We start from the raw sequence: 22,532 nt of genomic DNA, 5'->3' as shown, positions 1-22,532 counted from the left end.
GATTTAAACAGACATCCTAAACATGTGGTAATGTACACATGCAAGGTGAAAATGCCATTGTCTCTTGTCCTTTTGGATATAATGGAAGGGAGCTCCTTAGACCTTCAACTGAAATGGTTCACAGTGACTCTTAACGATTGAGTAAACATGACAAGTTCCTGTAAAGAGGTCAGACTTGTCTGTCATGCTTATATCAATGTAGACAGGTCAAGTTTGCTCTATGAATTGTTTGGGACCTCTGGGGAATATATGAGGTTGTTGATGGGCAACACTGGACAAAAGCACTGTGTATTCCGTGTATAGAATATATGGATATTTAGAGCTGTGCGATGTGGTCCAAAATGTATAGTGTGATATGGCACTGTGAAATAAGATCAATCATTAGATTAGTTCATTATAAGAATTGCACATTTTCGGTGGTCACAACTCTCATTTGTAGGAAGCCAAGTCAAGCAGACAGTGATGCGTGTTGTGCTGGGCACATGTTTCCCAGGCAATGTTTATTAACTACAGGCTTGGAGACTGACTTTGACGTTGTTATCCAATGTAATGTTATGGCCTTGTGCACCAGCTAGTCTCAAACCCACTGTTTATGAATGGACGACCTCTGTGTGTTCTTTCAGCTCTGCGTGAGGACTTCCGGGTGCAGCCCAGTGACGTGGAGGTGGCTGTGGGGGAGGTGGTGGTGATGAACTGCAGCCCGCCGGTGGGCCACCCAGAGCCCAATGCCATCTGGAGAAAAGACGGGGTCCCCATCAACAACACCAACCCGCACTACACTGTGAGACCTCCTTTATAACATAGCTACATGCTTTGTAGGGCTTTCTTTCTATGCCTTTTGAAATTAGAAATTGACAATGGGACAGTTGTCAGTGTGCATTTCAGTGCAGTAAATGTATTTTTAAGACACTATGGTTTTTCCATAATATGGAACAGATATTCTATAATATTGTAAATTCATTACAATATTATTGTAATTCATTTTTTGAACTAATTTCCAGAGGTGGCAGGAGCTGAAATGCATACTGTTTTGAATACTTATTTCTCGAATCATATCAGTGGTAACACGGTATTGCCAATAGAGGGCACTGTTGTACAACATTTTGATTAAAACCACAGGCTGCTTCATACATTTTCCTCCATTATTAATAAAAGAGGACATGTCACCTTGGATGAAAAACGATCCCCCCCAAAAATCCTAATTTATTTTTAACTGTATGTGCATGCTCCCCATGTGACCTATAGGAACTGAATGGGAAGTTGATAATCGCCCCAGCCCAGAAAAATGACTCTGGCGTGTACATCTGTGTGGCCTCCAACACTATGGGAGTAAGAGAGAGCAGGGCCGCCCGCCTGTCTGTCCTAGGTAAGATGAAACCCTGACTCCATGTACAGTACCATTTTAGCGATAACCTTTTTTACGCTACTGAGCCAAGCTGTACTTCGCTGGCCTGGTTATGCATCCACCGTAGTTGCTGGAACGGTGCTGGAAATGAAAATGTGAAAAGAACAGTCTACACAGTACAGTTTGGGTTGGCACATCAGTGTGAAAAAGGTATGTCAGTGTTTGCTATTGATATAAGGAATAGCATGGAATTGAGTGCTTAGAGATATGATATGAATAACCATAATTTGTGTATTTGCCCATGCTTTCTCTATCCCCAGCCAAGCCAGTGTTGGTGCTGAAGCCTCAGGATGTGTCGGTGGGGACAGGGGAGAATGCCCAGTTCTACTGCGAGGCTAAAGGAGACCCCATGCCTGCTGTGGAGTGGAGCCGCGAGCAGGGCCCTCTGCCCAACGGCAGGTCTGATTCTTGATTCAACAAAAAAACGTTATTGTCCATTAAATCTACACTAGAAACTGTTCTTGACATGAGGTTTACAACATGTGGTTTATATGCATGACTGTAAGTCACTTTGGATAAATGCATCTGCTAAATGGCTTATATTATTATATACAGGAGGTCAAAAAGTATTTGGACGGTGACAATATATATATATTCTTTTGGCTCTGTACTCCAGTACTTTGGATTTGAAATTATACAATAACTATGAGGTTAAAGTGCAGACTGTCAGCTTTAATTTGAGGGTGAACCGTTTAGAAATTACAGCACTTTTTGTACGTAGTACCCCCTGTTTTAAGGAACCAAAAGTATTTGGACAAATTCACTTATGTGTATTAAAGTAGACAAAAGTCTTGGGGGTGTAATCTTTGACTCTTTGAGCTACTCTTCTGCACAGTCAGTACATGTGTCATAACATGCATTATTAGTATGCAATAATAATAATAATAAGTAATTCTTTGATTTGTAATAATTTCATACAGTTGCTATAGTGAATGTTGTGTTGGTTGCTGTGTTATATCTGTAGGTATCTAGTGAATCCTGACCAGAGCCTCCAGATCCACTACGTGACACCACAGGATTCTGGGAGGTACACCTGCACAGCTGTCAACGACGTGGGGGTGGTCACCGCCAGCGCACAGCTAGTGGTGGAGGGTAAGAGTGCTTAGCTTGGGCCTTCACCACTACATTTATGTGTTGTGTATTTGTTGAATGTGTAACATACAGTGTTTATTTTGTATACAGCGGTACTGTTTGTCTAAGACAATTTCCCCCTGAGGGAAATTAAAGTTGACCCTGTCCTATCCTATTTCCTTACAGCTAGAATAGAATGTATTTATTTCTCCCAGGGGAATACAGAAAACTCTACTGGAATGCTAAACAAGGACCATATTATTCACAATATTTGCAGCAGGATGTAACACAAACAAAAACATTACTTTTTATGATGTTTGTGATATGGTAGAGGAAATGAGTGTGGTTCTAAAGTAAACTGTTTTTATGAGCACTATGGGACTTTTTGTTACATGGAGTTTAGTTTGTGTCAATTTCAGTGCCAGTAGGGAATTTCAATTTCTGAATAGAAAAGTGTACAACATTATTTTCTATGAAGATTTTTCTCCCTCCTTCACAGAAGCTGCAAGCACCAGACAGAGGGACCTTCACAGAGAGTTGTCGGACCTGCGCATAGCTCTGGAGAATGTGACGGTGCTGACTCCAAACTCCAACATGTCCCAAGTGCAGTGGAAGGTACAGACATCAGACACGTCACATGGAGGTTCATGTATTACTATGAAAACTGTTTTCACATAACAGATGACTGCATCAAGACATGAGAGAGTATCCCCCAGCTAACACTTCAATAGTGAACTCCTAATGTAAGGAATTTACCTTTTGCTAAACTAAGATTCAGACCTGACATTTTTTATGTTTGTTTAGAACATTATTTACCTGTCACAAACCACATTTCCATCCACAGTTTTTTTTATGTGAGTAAAGGCATACCGTATGTAAACTAAAATGACAGCTGTGATGGAAACAGGAAGTTTTGGTACAATTTTATAAATGCCGACGGATCATTTGTTTGTTTGACATGGTGGGATCTTTTCGTGCCTCTAAAATCAGTTATGCGAGAAATGGTGGTGGAAATGCCTTTATGAGCAAATATTGATATAATCACCGTCATTTCGAAGTAAACTTGGAGTCACGTGATGATATGGTGTGTGGTCCTCCCACTACGACTCGTGAAACTATGCAGTTTATTAGAATACAGATTAAATAAGTTATGATGAACTTCGCTGGGTGGTGAAAGTGACGGTGAACTTGATGCTCCTTTCCAATACATTTTGAGGGTCTTATTCTGGTGACATGATGATCGATGCTTGACTGCCATTTGACGAATAAAAATATTCTCGCTCTTATCCATATTAAACTCATAGCCTACCCGCACTGTATCTGCAAACTTTATTTGGTACATGAAAACTTAGTGCACACAAAATCGTCTGTCATCACGCACTGATTTATATCCACAACAAGTCCGTTTGGTGGAATCACACCACTGGTGTGAAAATGCACATATTTTCTTTATGCGGATTTTAGACTATTCACATGAAAATCTGTCGCCAATTGGATGGAAATCTAGCTACAGATAACATTCAAAGAATTCAAAACTGCCATAATGTTCAGTAATTTTTGTAATTATCAAGTAATCAATGGCAATCTATGTTAACTTTGGCAATTTATATCTGAATACATTTTGTAAAATGTATTCATATTTAGTATACATTTTTTATATCTGCGTCCATATTGTCCATGAGTTTCAAGTGGATATACCATATGGCTTGCCTAGTTAAATAAAGGTTAAATATTGTTTTTGTACATTTAAATGGTTAAAGAGGAAATAGCTTAATTAATGAAAAAAGCATATAATCAACAATGGCATTATTTTCAATTAACTCTGCAACTCTTCTAACAATTTTTTTTTTTCATAACTGCCACCAGTTTGGTGGCAAAAGATTTACAACAAAAGACATATTGACATAGTAAAATAAATAAAGGTGTGTACATTTTTTTTTATATATATTTCATGCTGAAACCCACATATTAAACACCAATGGTATTCACAAAGTCTATGGTTTATATTTAGGCTAATGTTTTACAGCTTTGCCAGTGTATTTGTTATTTTAAAAAAAAATCATATTTGATTATTTTACATGTTTGACATGTGATAAGGCCACACAAAAGGCTATAGATAATAAGACACCTGTGATAATCTGAAGTTCCCAAAATGGCCACTAGATGTCGTGTGATAAAATTCCCCCCAAACCTGAAAGTTACCAAAGTTCTGGTAGTTTCCTGGAAAAATTCAAAAGTTACCAGTAATATACCCTCCCATTGCAACCCTAGTTTCTACACGCAAAAGCGCAAATCTCATTATTGCTTGATAACTGTGTCTTTCCTTTTTGTTATTTTTCTTTCAGCTCCAGTCTTTCCCAACCCAGCCTCAGTACTTGGATGGTTTCGAGGTCCTCTGTCGCTCTCTCTTGCCCGCCAGTTCGGACTGGGCTGCTAAGAGGGTGCCACTACCCAACTTTCAAACACTGGTCGGCCCGCTCAAGAGGGGCTACAAGTATGAGTTCAAAGTGCGTCCCTACGGCAGCAGCTTGTATGGCCGGGAGAGCAACACCAGGCACCTGCGTGTACCTGAAACGGGTAAGGAAGGGTTCAAAAAAGTAAACCAAAAAGTATGAAAATATACTGTAGGTGTGTCTTTGGATACTGTGGCTCAGGAGTAGTCTGACTTTATTGAATAAAGGTGGTCCTTTGCGCTAATATGTACTATGAAGATGAAAAACTATGATTTGAATCAAGATGGGTCATAAGTGTGGTTTTTACACGTGTATTGTTATTTTCATGACACTCCATCTTCCTGCAGTGCCTAGCGCCCCACCTCAGGCCGTCTCCATAACAATGGCCCCTGACCACAATGAAACGGTCTATGTGACCTGGGAGCCTCCACCCCACAAAGCTCACAATGGCATCATCCAGGGATACCAGGTAAGAATAAGATAGATACCTACACCTTTCTTGTATCTATGCCTGAAAAATCTAGCACCTATCATTCTTGTATGCTCCACAATGTGTTTTATGACATGTTTGAGAGCATGCAAGAAATTCCAGGGTGAGTTTATTTTCTCTATATGCCTGACATTATGTAAAGTGTTGAAACAATCCTCTTTTCAATACCTTGTACTATGTTTAACATATTAAATTCACATTCACAATTGAATTAGATATTGTATTGACAGGGGGTCCTCTGCAACCCTGGTGTGCAAGCTTTTGTTCAAGTGCAAAATAACTGATTCAACTAAGTAGTCCTGATAGAAGAACACCATGATAAGATGAATCAAAGCTGTGGGCTGGAACAAAAGCCTACTTTCCCTGACCAGAGTTTCATAGTATCCCTGCTGTGGAAGCAATTACCTGAGTGCACGCACACAAGCGCGCACACACGCGCGCACACACGCACACGCACGCACACGCACACGCACACACACACACACACAGTTCTCTGTAATGCTTCCTTGGTTCCCTCTTTGAGCTCTGTGTGTGCGTTTGTCCTGTCCAGTTGTGGTGTGTGCAGTTGGAGGAGCAGCAGTACCTGAACTGGACAGTGGACAGTGGGACCCACAGTCTGGAAATAAACCCTCTGTACCCAGGCAAAGAGTACTGGGTCCAGGTGGCAGCAGTCAACGGAGCTGGCGTCGGGGTGCAGAGTGACCCCCATAGACTGGTCATAGGTCAGTGACAACACGCCACAGATATCTGTATGGTCAACCAACATCACAGGGTTACATAACCTTACATAAAACAAGACTACAATAGTAGATTTGTGCAATTTGCAGTCCAGTTCATTGAAAGCATCAATGCGGGTTGGAAGGTTTGAAGATGATTGAAACAGACGGGTCTAACACTGTATGTGTTAGTGTCAGTAGTGGAAAAACAACCTAATTGTCATACTTGAGTAAAAGTAAAGATATATTTATAGAAAATTACTCAAGTAAAAGTGAAAGTCACCCAGCAAAATACCACTTGAGTAAAACTCAAAGTATTTGGTTTTAAATATACTTAAGTATTAAAAGTCAATGTAATTGATAAAATATACTTAAGTATCAAAAGTAAATGTATAAATCATTTCACAATTAAGTAAACCAGACGGCACGATTTTCTTGTTTTTTAAATGTCCGGATAACCAGGGCACACTCCTCCACTCAGACATAATTTGCAAACAAAGCATTTGTGTTTAGTCCGCCAGATCAGAGGTAGTTTGGAGGACCAGGGATGTTCTCTTGAGAAGTGCATGAATTGGACCATTTTCCTGTTCTGCTAAGCATTCGAAATGTAAAGAGTACTTTTGTGTTTCAGGGAAAATGTATGGAGTAAAAAGTACATTATTTTCTTTAGCAATGTAGTGAAGTAAAAGTTGTCAAAATATAAATGGCAAAGTACAGATACCCCCAAAAACGATTTATTTTTACTTAAGTACTTTATACCACTGGTTAGTGTTGATGTAGACACAATTCTAATATTTTGCCTAATTATTGACAAAAGATCTGATCTGATTGGTTAAAAGACCACTACATGTAAAAATATCAGAATTAGATTGCTTGTGTAAATGCAGCCTTGACTGTACAGTGTTTGCCCCCTTTCTGGTTTTCTCTATTTTTGCATATTTATGATACTGAATGTTATCAGATCTTCAACCAAAACCTAATATTAGATAAAGGCAACCTGAATTTACAAATAACAACAACAAAAAACTAAATGTTTATATATATATATATATATATATATATATGCTAAATACTGCTAAATAAAATAAAGGGAACACTTAAACAACACATCCTAGATCTGAATGAATGAAATAATCTTATTAAATACTTTTTTCTTTACATAGTTGAATGTGCTGACAACAAAATCACACAAAAATAATCTATGGAAATCCAATATGGTAGTGTATATATATATATACACTACCATTCAAAAGTTCTTTCTTCTGAAACTCATCAGTCTATTCTTGTTCTGAGAAATTAAGGCTATTCCAAGCGAGAAATTACCAAGAAACTGAAGATCTCGTACAACGCAGTGTACTACTCCCTTCACAGAACAGCGTGAACTGGCTCTAACCAGAATAGAAAGAGGAGTGGGAAGCCCGGGTGCATAACTGAGCAAGAGGGCAAGTACATTAGAGTGTCTAGTTTGAGAAACAGACGTCTCACAAATCCTCAACTGGCAGCTTCATTAAATAGTACCCTCAAAACACCAGTCTCAACGTCAACAGTGAAGAGGTGACTCCGGGATGTTGGCCTTCTAGACAGAGTTCGGTCCAGTGTCTGTGTTCTTTTGCCCATCTTAATCTTTTATTTTTATTGGCCAGTCTGAAATATGGCTTTTTCTTTGCAAAAGAACACAGAGCCGGGGTCCTTCTTGGCTGTGATTGGCAACGCTGGAATAAGAAGAGGACCACAATCTGTTAACCTCAATGACCTTAAACTCAGATTCGTCCGTTGGACTGCCAGATGGTGAAGTGTGATTCATTACTTTAGAGAATGCATTTACACTGCTCCCTAGTCCAATGGCAGCGAGCTTTACACCACTCCAGCTGATGCATGGGGATCTTAGGCTTGTGTGCGGCTGCTCAGCCATGGAAACCCATTTCATTGGGTTTCCATGGCTGAGCAGCCACGTTGCTTCCAGAGGCAGTTTGGAAATCGGTAGCGAGTGTTGCAAACCGAGGACTGACGATTTTTACATGCTACACACTTCAGCACTCAGCGGTCCCATTCTGTGAGCTTGTGTGGCCTACCACTTCGCTGCTTCGCCGTTGTTGCTCCTAAACGTTTCCACTTCACAATAACAGCACTGAAATAGCCGAATCCACTAATTTCGGTGGATTCGAGTTGTGTGTGTGTGTGTGTGTGTGTGTGTGTGTGTCATGTGTGTGATATAATTTCCCTCTTTCATATTCTCTCTCTGCCTTATTTTATTTCTGTCTGTCTGTCTCTTTTCCTCTCTCTGTCTCTGTCTCTCTGGGTTTTAATTTATCTATGTCTTGTTTTTCCTTCCCTTCCCTCCCTCCCTCTTACAGACTCCCGGCAGTCCGGGGCCCCCCAGTCAGACAGCCCCAGTAGGGACCTGACTCAGGTCCTGGCTGTGCTGAGGGACCCTGTGTTCATCGGAAGCGTTGGCGCCCTCCTGTGGTGCGTCCTAATGGTGACGGCCTTCTGCCTGTACCGCCGCCACACCCGATCCGGCGAACACCTGGGACGAGGCCACGGCAAGGCTAAAGGTCTGTCTGGGCTGGAAGTGGGGGCTAGCTTATATGTTGTATCTTTAGCATAAGCTTAGCAAGGTTATCTTAGCATGGATATGTCATGCTATTCTAGTCAACTGTGTTGTTATGGCTACGTAATCAGCGTTAGCTGCAAATCAGGTTTTAATGTGTGAGTATTATTTGGCTAAAACAAGAGAGGTTGTAGCTATATGATGTGTAACTAGAGGTTTTACACCACAAGGTTGTATAGTAGCAGGCATGCTATTACTTACATAAGTAGGCTTTTACTTTTGACTTTCTCATCATTCAAAGTAAATGCTATATGAGAATTTATATTAAGGACACTTTAGCATCTATATCGTTGTAGGGATGTAACAATGATATGGAAGCTTGTGCTATGGAAGCGTGTGCTTCTACATCTGCTTTGCTTGTTGTTTGGGGTTTTAGGCTGGTTTTCTGTATAGCACTTTGTGACATCAGCTGATATAAAAAGGGCTTTATAAATACGATTGATTGATAGTGTTGAATGACAGGATTAACATTAACATCTCCAATTTCCTGTATAAGCTGTGATACCTCATTGTGATATTTACATTTAAGTCATTTAGCAGACGCTCTTATCCAGAGCGACTTACAAATTGGTGCATTCACCTTATGATATCCAGTGGAACAACCACTTTACAATAGTGCATCTAAATCTTTTAAGGGGGGGTTAGAAGGATTACTTTATCCTGTCCCAGGTATTCCTTAAAGAGGTGGGGTTTCAGGTGTCTCCGGAAGGTATCAACCAAGTGACTGTTACTCTGGGTTTTGCAGGTTTGTACAGGTTGGCCAGTGAGGACCTAATCATCAAACACCGGTAGGTGGAAGACCGTGTCGCTCATTGAAAAGGATTTCAGTACTTTTTGTTTTTTAAGGTTTATACAGTAATATGATCTGATCCACTGTATGTGGCTCCTAGTTTTGCCATTTTATCCATACGCAATACATGGGATTGACTGACTGACTTGATTGATTGATTGATTGATTGATTGATTGATTGATTGATTGATTGACCTGCGTCTCTGCAGAATGGCGGCCCCAGATTCACCGTGGATCTCGGGAGCGTGGAGACCGACCCAGAGTGGCGAGAAGTACCAGGGCATGTGGGCTCAGAGCCAGGAGAACCCCGGCTTCAGGAAGACCAGTGAGTTCTGCTCTACAGCTTGTCTAGAATCAGTTCATCCTACCGCAGTTCTTAATGTAAGCATTATGAGTTGGATAAAAAAAGACTGGCCCTGGACCAGTTGATAATGCAACTCGGTACTCAGTTAGTTTGCCCTGTGTGCTAAAAGAGTAGGCTTTTAACATAGATTTTTAGGTCTGCTAGGTCTGCTATTCATTATGGAAGCTCAGTGAACCACCTCTGCTGTCTAAACAATACACTTGATCCATTCTGCCACAGAATTTCTCCAATCTTAGATCGATAACTCAAAAATAATTCCAGCCACACAAGTGTATGCACAGCATTTAAAATACACACAAGTGTATGCACAGCATTTAAAATACACACAAGTGTATGCACAGCATTTCAAATACACACAAGTGAATGCACAGCATTTTCAAATACACACAAGTGAATGCACAGCATTTTCAAATACACACAAGTGAATGCACAGCATTTTCAAATACACACAAGTGAATGCACAGCATTTTCAAATACACACAAGTGGCTGCACAGCATTTTCAAATACACACAAGTGGCTGCACAGCATTTTAAAATACACACAAGTGGCTGCACAGCATTTTAAAATACACACAAGTGAATGCACAGCATTTTCAAATACACACAAGTGGATGCACAGCATTTTAAAATGCACACAAGTGGAAGCACAGCATTTAAGCTCATTGAGGATAACAGATGGTGGTCCTCTTCTTATTCCAGAGTTGCCAATCACAGCCAAGAAGGACCCCGGTTCCCTGGACTCGGCTGTCCCCATCGTGCCCGACAGCTGCGGTGTCTATGGGACGTTCTACGTGGACCTGACGGGAAACGGCCTCAAGACTTTCAACAGCCCCACCCGATGCCCCAAGAGGCCCCACTGCCACACCACCTCCTCCTCACACTACTCCCAGCACGGCGCAGAGGCGGTGCGTACCGCTGTCAAGACCACGCTGGTCAAGGATGGTCAGGTCCTGCCCCCAGCCCAGCCCAAGATGGGCGTGCTCAAGGAGTCATGGGAGAAGAATTACAAACGAGGTGATAGTCTATGTGGCCTTCTTAAATGGTTTTGATGTCCTTGCTCTTGGTTAACGTCGATCTGTAATTACTTTTGAATCACAGACTTTATCTCCTCCCTCAGAGCTCCATGCAGTGAACAGCGCCCCCTTGGTGTCATCGAGGAGCCAGGCGCTGGCTGTGAGGGGAGTGCCTTACAAACAGAGGCTCAGCCACCTCCCACCAGGTACTGTGCTGTCATCTTACACCACTCATACCCTAAAGGCTTTTAATGCTCAGGGACAATTATATTGCCTTTTTTTTCTGTAAATAGTGCACCCACGGTCCTCAATTGTTGATATGAATCGAATGGCATATTTTTATGTTTTCACTGAACCCCAGGTATGTACGTTTTTGTTTTATCCCAGCACTAACAAACCTGATTCAGCTAATCAAGGGCTTGGAAATTAGCTGCTTATCTTAAATCAGGTGTATTAGTGCAGGGCTAGAACAAATATGTGCACCACTGAAGGTTCCCTCAGGAATGGATGGTACAGAACCACTGTCATTGACAGTGTTGTTGTTGTGTTGACCTTGGTGCTTTTGTGTATTCTTCCTCAAGGTGGGCGCTCAGAGTGCGTCAAGCCCCTGGCGTCGTCCCAATTCCTGCACCACTCAGCCTCACTGCACTTGGTGGACATGCTCCCCACCCCGCCCCCACTGCCCATGGACGACACCACTGACACACACAGCCTCACCTCAGAGGAAGGGTGAGGAACACACACACATGCATGTACACACAAACATAACCACAGACACACACAGCCACGCACACAGACACACACACACACACCCAAACAGAGACACACAGACATTGGCAAGACTCCCCAAACCTGCTCCCCCTCTCTCTGTGCCACTGTTCAAGACGTCCTGCCCCAGTCTCAAAACCAAGGCTACTTATGTTCACTGACACTTACCACACATGACACATGAGAGAATACTCATCAAACTGAGCTCAATAAATGTACCATCTGTTACATCTTTTATTGGCTGTAGCATTATATTAATAACCCCTGTAGTGTGTTGATGATTGGTGCTCTCAGAGACATACTTCTGAGCAATAACCAAGAATCAAAGGGTTCTTCCTTACAGACCTTGTATTTAGCCCCTTGACTCAATAAGACCAGTCATCTACAGTACATCTGAGCACATATGAGCATCTATGAGCTGTGTGTTTCTTACTCTCTGCCACAGGGCTCCCTTGTTTACTTCCTTTTAACCGCTTCCTGACACCAATCTATCACAGTTTCTCCCATTCCCCACTCTCTAATGAGCCACTGCGCTCCGCTTCCCTCCATTTCCTCTGCCATTATAGTAAAACCGGATGGCCTGAACTGGTTTCCTGTCTCCTGCTAGGGAAAATGATTATACTTCCTCCCTGTTCTCAGCCTCGATGACAGGGCCTTGACACGGCTCATAGAACACCAACCACCACGCACCAATTACATGCCGATTTACATGACCATGAAAGACATGTAACCACAGTTTTAACAAAGAAAACGTCTAAATTCTAGTTATAGTACGACTATATTCTCTTGCAAGGAATAACACTATTATCACAAAATAAATGGGAATTTCTGGTAACTACAGTCGTGGCCAAAAGTTTTGAGAATGACACAAATATTAATTTTCACAAAATCTGCTGCCTCAGTGTCTTTAGATATTTTTGTCAGATGTTACTATGGAATACTGAAGTATAATTACAAGCATTTCATAAGTGTCAAAGGCTTTTATTGACAATTACATGAAGTTGATGCGAAGAGTCAATATTTGCAGTGTTGACCCTTCTTTTTCAAGACCTCTGCAATCCGCCCTGGCATGCTGTCAATTAACTTCTGGGCCACATTCTGACTGATGGCAGCCCATTCTTTCATAATCAATGCTTGGAGGTTGTCAGAATTTGTAGGTTTTTGTTTGTCCACCCGCCTCTTGAGGATTGACCACAATTTCTCAATTGGATTAAGGTCTGGGGAGTTTCCTGGCCATGGACCAATGTATCAATGTCAATGTTTTGTTCCCCGAGCCACTTAGTTATCACTTTTGCCTTATGGCAAGGTGCTCCATCATGCTGGAAAAGGAATTGTTCGTCACCAAACTGTTCCTGGATGGTTGGGAGAAGTTGCTCTCGGAGGATGTGTTGGTACCATTCTTTATTCATGGCTGTGTTCTTAGGCAAAATTGGATGAGAAGCAACCCCACACATGAATGGTCTCAGGATGCTTGACTGTTGGCATGACACAGGACTGATGGTAGCGCTCACCTTGTCTTCTCCGGACAAGCTTTTTTCCTGATGCCCCAAACAATCAGAAAGGGGATTCATCAGAGAAAATGACTTTACCCCAGTCCTCAGCAGTCCAATCCCTGTACCTTTTGCAGAATATCAGTCTGTCCCTGATGTTTTTCTGGGAGAGAAGTGTCTTCTTTGCTGCCCTTCTTGACACCAGGGCATCTTCCAAAAGTCTTCGCCTCACTGTGCGTGCAGATGCACTCACACCTGCCTGCTGCCATTCCTGAGCAAGCTCTGTACTGGTGGTGCCCCGATCCCGCAGCTGAATCAACTTTAGGAGACGGTCCTGGTGCTTGCTGGACTTTCTTGGGCGCCCTGAAGCCTTCACAACAATTTAACCACTCTCCTTGAAGTTCTTGATGATCTGATAAATGGTTGATTTAGGTGCAGTCTTACTGGCAGCAATATCCTTGCCTGTGAAGCCCTTTTTGTGTAAAACAATGATTCTAAGCACCATGAATTTAGTCAGAATTATTGGAAATGACCTTCTGACCTTTATTCGTCACACCTAGGTCCAGCAGGTCCACTAAGCTGATGGTGGATGATGGGTCTCACCAGTCTGTGTGTGCTGCGTCCGGTCTCCGTGGCCCCCCATCCAACACCACGGGCTTCCCCTCCTACAGCCGCCTGTCCACTGCCTCTTACTGCCTGTCATTAGACGAGGAGCAGGACATGACAATGACATCACAGGAAGTTACCCAGTACCTGGAGCTCAGCCCCAAGGCCGAGAGGCGCAGGTAGGGTTGCCGTGGAAACCAAGGGGTGGCAACTAGGGGAGGGTGAGAGGGTTACTGTCAGAGTCATTGAGGGGCTGTGCTTTGACGCTATCTATTCTACTACATCGATTGATAAGGGCTTTTAAAGACAACCAAAATTATTGTCAGTAATAATCAATATTTGAATAGCCAGTCTCTTTATTAGTAAAATAGTGTTGGATATTACAATAATGTTTGTTATTTTAGTACAGTATTGCTTTACCGGAATCAGTAGTTTTTACTTCATTCACCTCTCATCTTACCTCACTTCCTGTTTCCAGCACAATGCCGGAGAATCCTCCTTCCTCCTCCCTGTCCCGCCCTTTCTCCCTCACTCCCACTTTGGGCTACATCTGTGGGCTCCTCCCCTCCGACCAACTGGAGGACAGGTTGACTGACGACCAGGAGTCCCAGCCAATGGGCTCTCTACGGGCCCGGCTCCAGAACACACCCTTGTCGCTCTGCAGTGAATGGGAGGGCTCGATGTGGAACGGCTGGGGGTCGGTGTCAGAGGGCAACATGGCTAACAGCGCCCGCACCAGCTTCATCAGCTCGTCGGACGGCTCATTCATGAACGATGCCAACTTTGCCTGCGTGCTGGCCACTGTGGCCGCAGAGTCCATGAGTGGAGCCTCTTTCTCAGGCAAGACTACTAGAGAAAATGTACTCACACATTAATTATATTTCATACTTTAGTCAATCATACTTTAACAGGTTACTTGAGATTGAGATGTCTTGTCACCAACTACCACTAGGTGGTGCACTCTTACCATACTGTAAAATCCTAAAATGGTGCCTTGCGGTCTGATTTACAACAGATTCCTCTTTTACGTCTAGCCTCTATAGTTTGGTCATGATATACTTGTGTAAGAAGATTTTTTGGTGGATGTCTCAGGCTACATCAGGGTTATGTTTATTCATGAATTGAACATTGTCTATAGTATGACTTTACAACTCATAAATGGAATTATAGTTTATTCCCTCGGGTAGCTGGTAGTGAAAAGGAATTGACCACACGATCAGGTGTCACCAGTTTTCCTTTGTGTAGCTTATCGGCATACTCTGTATCCACTGGGGATGTGGCCTAGACTAGAGTTAAGCAGTGGTCTTGTATTCTGGGAGGACTACATGTGGGAAATGTCAGTGCTTGTGTGGTCACTGAGACTGACCTATAGGACAAATCGATGTGATTGAGGTGAGAGTGTATCTCACAGACACACACAGAGGTGTGTGTGTGTGTGTGTGTGTGTGTGTGTGTGTGTGTGTGTGTGTGTGTGTGTGTGTGTGTGTGTGTGTGTGTGTGTGTGTGTGTGTGTGTGTGTGTGTGTGTGTGTGTGTGTGTTAGGTTGGGGGTAAACTCAGGATTCAGGGGTGGAAACTGCCGATTACTTAGGAGCTCTCAGCAAATTGAAGGCGCTAGTGAGTAATCGTTCTCAGACTGTCATTTAATTAATCACTCTGTCCTTTCTCCAAATGTGCATACGGCTGATTCAACTTTATTCCATTTGCCCAATTGTTATTTTTAATACAGGAGTGTTGCCACAGTGAAACAGAGTCCTGATTGTGCACTGTGCATTATACAAATTGGATTGCTAAGTGTGTGTGTGAGAGAGAGGAGAATAGGGTGCCAAATGGGCTATTAACAAGTAGACAATGCATCATACATCAGGTGTTTACTGTTGATATGGTACAAAGAGGCAATCTTTGGCACTGTTAAAATGTTACTTTTCTGATATCATATCTATTTTATCATGATCTCAGTTGTCATGTAATATCTCTCTGTATCATGGTATCAGTTAGCATATCTCACTTTATCCTGGTATCAGTTTTCATATCTCTCTTTATCGTGGTATCATGTGTCATATAGAGTTCACTCAAAAGTTTGGACACACCTACTCATTCAAGATTTTTTCTCTATTTTGACTATTTTCTACATTGTAGAATAATAGTGAAGACATCAAAACTATGAAATAACACATGGAGTCATGTGGTAACCAAAAAAAGTGTTAAACAAATATAAAATATATTTTATATTTCAGTAGCCACCCTTTGCCATTACAACCTTGCAGACTCTTGGCATTCTCTCAACCAGCTTCATGAGGTAGTCACCTGGAATGCATTCAATTAACAGATGTGCCTTGTTAAAAGTTATTTTGTGGAATTTCTTTCCTTCTTAATGCGTTTGAGCATATCAGTTGTGTTGTGACAAGGTAGGGGTGGTATACAGAAGATAGCCCTATTTGGTAAAAGACCAAGTCCATGTTATGGCAAGAACAGCTCAAATAAGCAAAGGGAAACGATAGTCCATCATTACTTTAAGACATGAAGGTCAGTCAATATTGAAAATGTCAAGAGCTTTGAAAGTTTCTTCAAGTGCAGTCGCAAAAACCATCAAGCACTATGATGAAACTGGCTCTCATGAGGACGGCCACAGGAAAGGAAGACCCAGAGTTACCTCTGCTGCACAGTTAACTGCCTCAGATTGCAGCCCAAATAAATGCTTCACAGAGTTCAAGTAACAGACACATCTCAACATCAACTGTTCAGAATTAACTGCGTGAATCAGGCCTTCATGGTCGAATTGCTGCAAAGATACCACTACTAAAGGACACCAATAAGAAGAAGAGACTTGTTTGGGCCAAGAAACACGAGACCGGTGGAAATCTGTCCTTTGGTCTGATGAGTCCAAATTTGAGATTTTTGGTTTCCAACCGCTGTGTCTTTGTGAGATACAGAGTAGGTGAACGGATGATCTCCGCATGTGTGGTTCCCATCGTGAAGCATGGAGGAGGAGGTGTGGGGGTGCTTTGCTGGTGACACTGTCAGTGATTTATTTAGAATTCAAGGCACACTTAAAACCTCTTACATCTAGATGTTCCGCTAGCGGAACACCACTCCAATATCCAATGATAGGGTGTGGCGCGAAATACAAACTCCTCGAAAATCCCAAAATTTCAATTTTTCAAACATATGACTATTTTACACCATTTTAAAGACAAGACTCTCCTTTATCTAACCACACTGTCTGATTTCAAAAAGGCTTTACAACGAAAGCAAAACATTAGATTATGTCAGCAGAGTACCCAGCCAGAAATAATCAGACACCCATTTTCAAGCTAGCATATAATGTCAGAAAAACCAAAACCACAGCTAAATGCAGCACTAACCTTTGATGATCTTCATCAGATGACACTCCTAGGACATTATGTTATACAATACATGCATGTTTTGTTCAATCAAGTACATATTTATATCAAAAACCAGCTTTTTACATTAGCATGTGACGTTCAGAACTAGCATTCCCACCGAACACTTCCGGTGAATTTACTAAATTACTCACGATAAACGTTCACAAAAAAACATAATTATTTTAAGAATTATAGATACAGAACTCCTTTATGCAATCGCGGTGTCCGATTTTAAAATAGCTTTTCGGTGAAAGCACATTTTGCAATTTTCTGAGTAGATAGCTCGCCATCACGGGCTAGCTAATTTGACACCCACCAAGTTTGGTACTCACCAAACTCAGATTTATTATAAGAAAAATTGGATTACCTTTGCTGTTCTTCGTCAGAATGCACTCCCAGGACTTGTACTTCAACAACAAATGTTGGTTTGGTTCCAAATAATCCATAGTTATATCCAAATAGCGGCGTTTTGTTCGTGCGTTCAAGACACTATCCGAAGGGTGACGCGCGGACGCGTATCGTGACAAAAAATGTCAAAATATTCCATTACCGTACTTCGAAGCATGTCAAACGCTGTTTAAAATCTATTTTTATGCGATTTTTCTCGTAAAATAGCGATAATATTCCGACCGGGAGTCGTTGTTTTCGTTCAAAGACTGAAAAAGTAAAATGGACTCTTCACGTGCCAGCACGCGCCCGTCTCATTATTATCAGATCGACCACTTACCAACTGTGCTACTGTTTTTCAGCCAGTAACTGCAGAGTCATCATTCAACGTTCTGGCGCCTTCTGAGAGCCTATGGGAGCCTTAGAAAGTGTCACGGTACAGCAGAGATCCTCTGTTTTGGATAGAGATGACAAAGAAGGCCAAGAAATGGTCAGACAGGGTACTTCCTGTACAGAATCTTCTCAGGTTTTGGCCTGCCATTTGAGTTCTGTTATACTCACAGACACCATTCAAACAGTTTTAGAAACTTTGGAGTGTTTCCTATCCAAAGCTACTAATTATATGCATATTCTAGTTTCTGGGCAGGAGTAATAACCAGATTAAATCAGGTACGTTTTTTATCCGGCCGTGAAAATACTGCCCCCTATCCATAACAAGTTAACCAGCATGGCTACCACAGCATTCTGCAGCGATATGCCACCCCGTCTGGTCGCACTTAGTGGGACTATGATCCAAAACACACCTCCAGGCGGTGTAAGGGCTATTTGACCAAGAAGTAGAGTGATGGAGTGCTGCATCAGATGACCTGGCCTCCACAATCACCTGATCTCAACTAATTGAGATTGTTTGGGATAAGTTGGACCACAGAGTGAAGGAAAAGCAGCCAACAAGTTCTCATGATATGTGGGAACTCCTTCAAGATTGTTGGAAAAGCATTCCTCATGAAGCTGGTTGAGAGAATGCCAAGAGTGTGCAAAGCTGTCATCAAGGCAAAGGGTGGCTACTTTGAAGAATCTCAAATATAAAATCTATTTTGATTTAACACTTTTTTGGTTACTACATGATTCTTTATGTGTTATTTCATAGTTTTGATGTCTTCACTGTTATTCTACAATGTAGAAAATAGTAAAAATAAAGAAAACCCTGGAATGAGTAGGTGTGTCCAAACTATCAGTTGTCATATCTCTCTCTATCATGGTATCAGTTGTCATATCTCTCTCTCTCTCATGGTATCAGTTGTCATATCTCTCTCTCTCTCTCATGGTATCAGTTGTCATATCTCTCTCTATCATGGTATCAGTTGTCATATCTCTGTATCATGGTATTAGTTGTCATATCTCTCTGTATCATGGTATTAGTTGTCATGTATCTCTTTATCATGGTATCATATATTTATTTGTATTATGGTATCATATATCTCTCCACATGGTTTCTGCTGGTGCGTCATGGTATCATGCATCTGTGTGTGTGATAACTCTAGTTTGGTTCTCTTCTCCAGACTTCTCTCCCCCGGCGTCACCCCTCAGTGCCCTGTTCCATCCGGCTCCAGATGAAGGAGCGGAGTGTTTCGGGGAGCTGGATCCCATGCCCGTTTGGGACTGGAGTACAACCTGGGTGGAGGAGATGGAGGCGCAGTACCGTGCCCAGTACCCCTCCCAGGCAGATGCACCCCCCGCCTGCGACACCTGGGGGCATCGTCGTGCTGACCGTCACTGTGAGGACCGCCGAGCCACCGGAGGGGGTAGGGTTTGAGGACGAGGGGGTGGGTCAAGTACAACCTCACAGCGATGATTGGCTTGATGATACATTTTTTGTGAAATCCATTTCAATGCCAAGACATGCATTTCATTTACTCATGATTTGTAAAGTACTCATAGAAAATCAGGAGAAAAACTATGTAGTTTTATGTTTCGTCCATGAATTAGGAGGTGGCCTTTGTTTTCCTGTGAGTGGTTTACAACAAGTCATGAGTAGAAGATGTAATTGGGAATGAAATGAAGTTGACCATTCAACCTCTCCCATCCAGACCACTATTGGTTACCTGAACTATGTTTCCCACAATACCTCAGGGCAGTCTCTCCCATGAAAATAGAATTCCTAGAATAGGCATCTTCTATTTTTATGGATCCTCCTCTAATTTGTGTTCTCCATATGTCCTAACCTGGGATGGTCTTTCCAAGAGTTTAACCGCAGCCCCAAAAACAACTTTTAAAAAGTTTGTCAAAATGATCTCAATTCATGTCATACCCGGTTGTTCCAGAACAAATATTTGGAGTGTTATGATTTTAGTGGCACTATTACTGTAATGTAGTGCATTTCTTTTCTTCCAGAATCTTCCATGGGCTATGATCCTGCTATCCTAGTTAAAACAGACTGAACTGAACGCATAATGATAGGCGTAGCGTTCAGTCTGGTTTAACCAGGCTATGATCCTACCATATTAGAGTGTATTGAAAACAACAGGAGAGAATTTGTACAGAACATTCACTGATCATTCATTTGCAATAGAATGTAAATATACGCGACTGATTTTATTTAATGAACCATGAACACTGTGACTTTCCAACCCATTTTCTGCCTCTTCTTTTTATCATCCTTTGTTCACAAGAGACGGTCTAAAGTTTTATCATGTTTTTCATTATTATTAAATGTGCTTTTGTCTCTATTGATTTTATAATGAGAGCTAAACATTTAAGTTGTTACACTAGAATTTGGAAGATGTTCTGTTTCAGATTTTGTTTAATTTCTCTTCCCTTTGACTTCAAGCTAAACATTAAGGGCTGAATCATGACTTCAGATGTGTCTGCATCACTCAACTTTTTTTTCTCCCAATTCTCCCTTTGACATTAATACATGACTAGCTCAAACGTCTCAAACACACTCACATGTCAGAAGTTAGGATTTGTCCCTATGTACTTGTGTACCTAAATGAAATGTGTATAAATTTAGCAATAACTAGAATGTTTTTCTCATGCTGTAACAGTCTTCCTTTTGTAAGAATAGGTTCAGTAGGACTGGACTAATGTGTATTATTGGAGAGGAGGAATAATTATTCATTTTATATAAATGTTTATGCATTACTTAATAATACTATTTGAAGCTTAACTAACTGTCTTCTACTGTGGCCTTATTGAGAATAAAAACGTATTCATTTCAGTCTGATAACTTATTTTTAGTAATTCATGTTTAATCCAGGAAGTCTTTCTCAAGTAGCAGTGGATATTAGCCTGTGTTTCATCCTTGCCTTTCTAAATTTGCCAGTTGTTTGGTAAGACAACCACAAGTTGGCTTAAGCAAAAACAGACCAGCCAACCAAGATAAATTAATTATATTTTGAGACTACCAATCGCATTCTGTGGATCAGGATGATCTCCCTCAAATGTTTTGATACCAACTGGTATCCAACTCAAATTACATCCAGTTCAATCCTAATGTGACACTAAACCTTTAAATGAGATGTAATATTCAGTGGCACTTACAAAAGATTCTGTCCTTGTAATGTAGAGGATGAACAACAGGAGGGTTATATAATCATAAAAAAAATATTCATAAAACGAAAGGAAAAGATCATCTTTGACGATGTCTAGCATTTTGGCCCCGCTGGTCTCAGATCACTACTGATCGCTCTGTATTGCCTCTCCTCACATTTGTGTGTGTGTGTGTGTGTGTGTGTGTGTGTGTGTGTGTGTGTGTGTGTGTGTGTGTGTGTGTGTGTGTGTGTGTGTGTGTGTGTGTGTGTGTGTGTTTTGTTAAGATTTGGTCAATAGCTTCTTTGGCAAGGAAAGAGTTTGCTGCTTTAGTCTGTATTGAGTTGTTACTTAGTGTTAATCCCCATTTCCCACTACCACAAACAGACAGAAATGACATTGCACAACAGTGTCTTCATCTTTCCTCGTATGTGTAGGCTACACATCCAGAGGGATTAGCCTTCATATCACAGTGCTCACTACCCCACGGCCATATGCTCAGCACAAAAAGCTACCAGTCCCCACTCCACCCACACAAGCGTATGCACACAACAGTGACACACACACACACAAGCATGCACACACTTAATTCATGCACATTTGCACACACACACACTTCCTTCCCCCTACACACAAACACATGGTACCGCTGGGTTAGGCCTGTGCCAAAATGGCAGCTTTTTATAGCCTGTAGGTAATCCATTGGCCCGGACAGAGAACACAGAAACTGTGCCCCAATGTCTGCCGCCAAGCAGACCTGGGTTCAAATATAATTTGCAATCTTTTAAATACTTTGAGTGTTTGCTTTAGCCTGCCTCGAGTGACAAATGTGCGAGATTTATACATTTGGGAGTATTCTTTTGATTCCATTTCGCCATGCTTGCTCAAACACAGCTGCAGTATTTGAAATTATAAAAATAAATATTCAACCCAGGTCTGCTTTGATGCTTGTTTTGTACTTTTTATCTCACGTTCTTTCTGTTTTTATATACATATACATTTTTATGTCATAACTGCCATTTCACCAGAGGGATTAGGCATTTTGGGAGAAAAATTATATTATGCCATCTGTGTTTGGTCACTGCTTTCTCTAGGGAGTATAACTTTGAATGAGAGAGAAGTAATCCAATGCTTCCTCGTGTATTTGGACTGGGATGTCCAGTTAGATTTGACTGGATCATTGGACAATAATATTCAGTGGCTCTGCTTGTACAGAATTTATGGCAAGTAATTTTCTTACATCCCACCTCTCTGGGCAGGCAATGCTGCGTATTAACTGAATATAATTTCTGTGTGTTTTTGTGGGATTCCTTGCTTTCAAAGCACACCCACAACCATCTGGGCAGAGGTAAAATTGCAATTAAAAGTTGTACACTGAACTGTGACAAATGTATTTACAGTTGCATGTTAAAGTGACAATGATTTAACTAACTGGAAATCAATGTGGCACACATG

At 41.6% G+C, this 22,532-nt stretch overlaps 1 protein-coding gene across 4 annotated transcripts in view; it reads left to right on the top strand.

Moving 5' to 3' along the window:
* Positions 1-20,766, top strand: part of LOC106603667 (roundabout homolog 1) — a 70,417-nt gene extending 49,651 nt beyond the window's left edge. For 3 of the 4 annotated variants that reach the window (XM_014197620.2, XM_014197619.2, XM_014197621.2), the window contains 17 exons: positions 624-781; positions 1,246-1,366; positions 1,666-1,804; positions 2,370-2,497; positions 2,976-3,091; positions 4,822-5,053; positions 5,277-5,398; positions 5,970-6,141; positions 8,490-8,690; positions 9,492-9,534; positions 9,746-9,861; positions 10,600-10,914; positions 11,018-11,119; positions 11,495-11,642; positions 13,732-13,956; positions 14,256-14,637; positions 19,109-20,766. In XM_014197620.2, coding sequence (XP_014053095.2) covers positions 624-781; positions 1,246-1,366; positions 1,666-1,804; positions 2,370-2,497; positions 2,976-3,091; positions 4,822-5,053; positions 5,277-5,398; positions 5,970-6,141; positions 8,490-8,690; positions 9,492-9,534; positions 9,746-9,861; positions 10,600-10,914; positions 11,018-11,119; positions 11,495-11,642; positions 13,732-13,956; positions 14,256-14,637; positions 19,109-19,603 — 3,215 coding nt within the window. In that variant the 3' untranslated portion in view covers positions 19,604-20,766. The remainder of the gene's footprint in view (positions 1-623; positions 782-1,245; positions 1,367-1,665; positions 1,805-2,369; positions 2,498-2,975; positions 3,092-4,821; positions 5,054-5,276; positions 5,399-5,969; positions 6,142-8,489; positions 8,691-9,491; positions 9,535-9,745; positions 9,862-10,599; positions 10,915-11,017; positions 11,120-11,494; positions 11,643-13,731; positions 13,957-14,255; positions 14,638-19,108) is intronic. The other variant, XM_014197622.2, reaches the window with a different exon arrangement.
* The last annotated feature ends 1,766 nt before the right edge of the window (positions 20,767-22,532 follow it).

Source organism: Salmo salar, chromosome ssa04 (assembly GCF_905237065.1).
Source record: "Salmo salar chromosome ssa04, Ssal_v3.1, whole genome shotgun sequence".
In the NCBI taxonomy this organism is placed as follows: domain Eukaryota; kingdom Metazoa; phylum Chordata; class Actinopteri; order Salmoniformes; family Salmonidae; genus Salmo; species Salmo salar.
The sequence above is the reverse complement of the archived record's forward strand: the minus strand, read 5'-3'. Positions and strand labels throughout refer to the sequence as shown.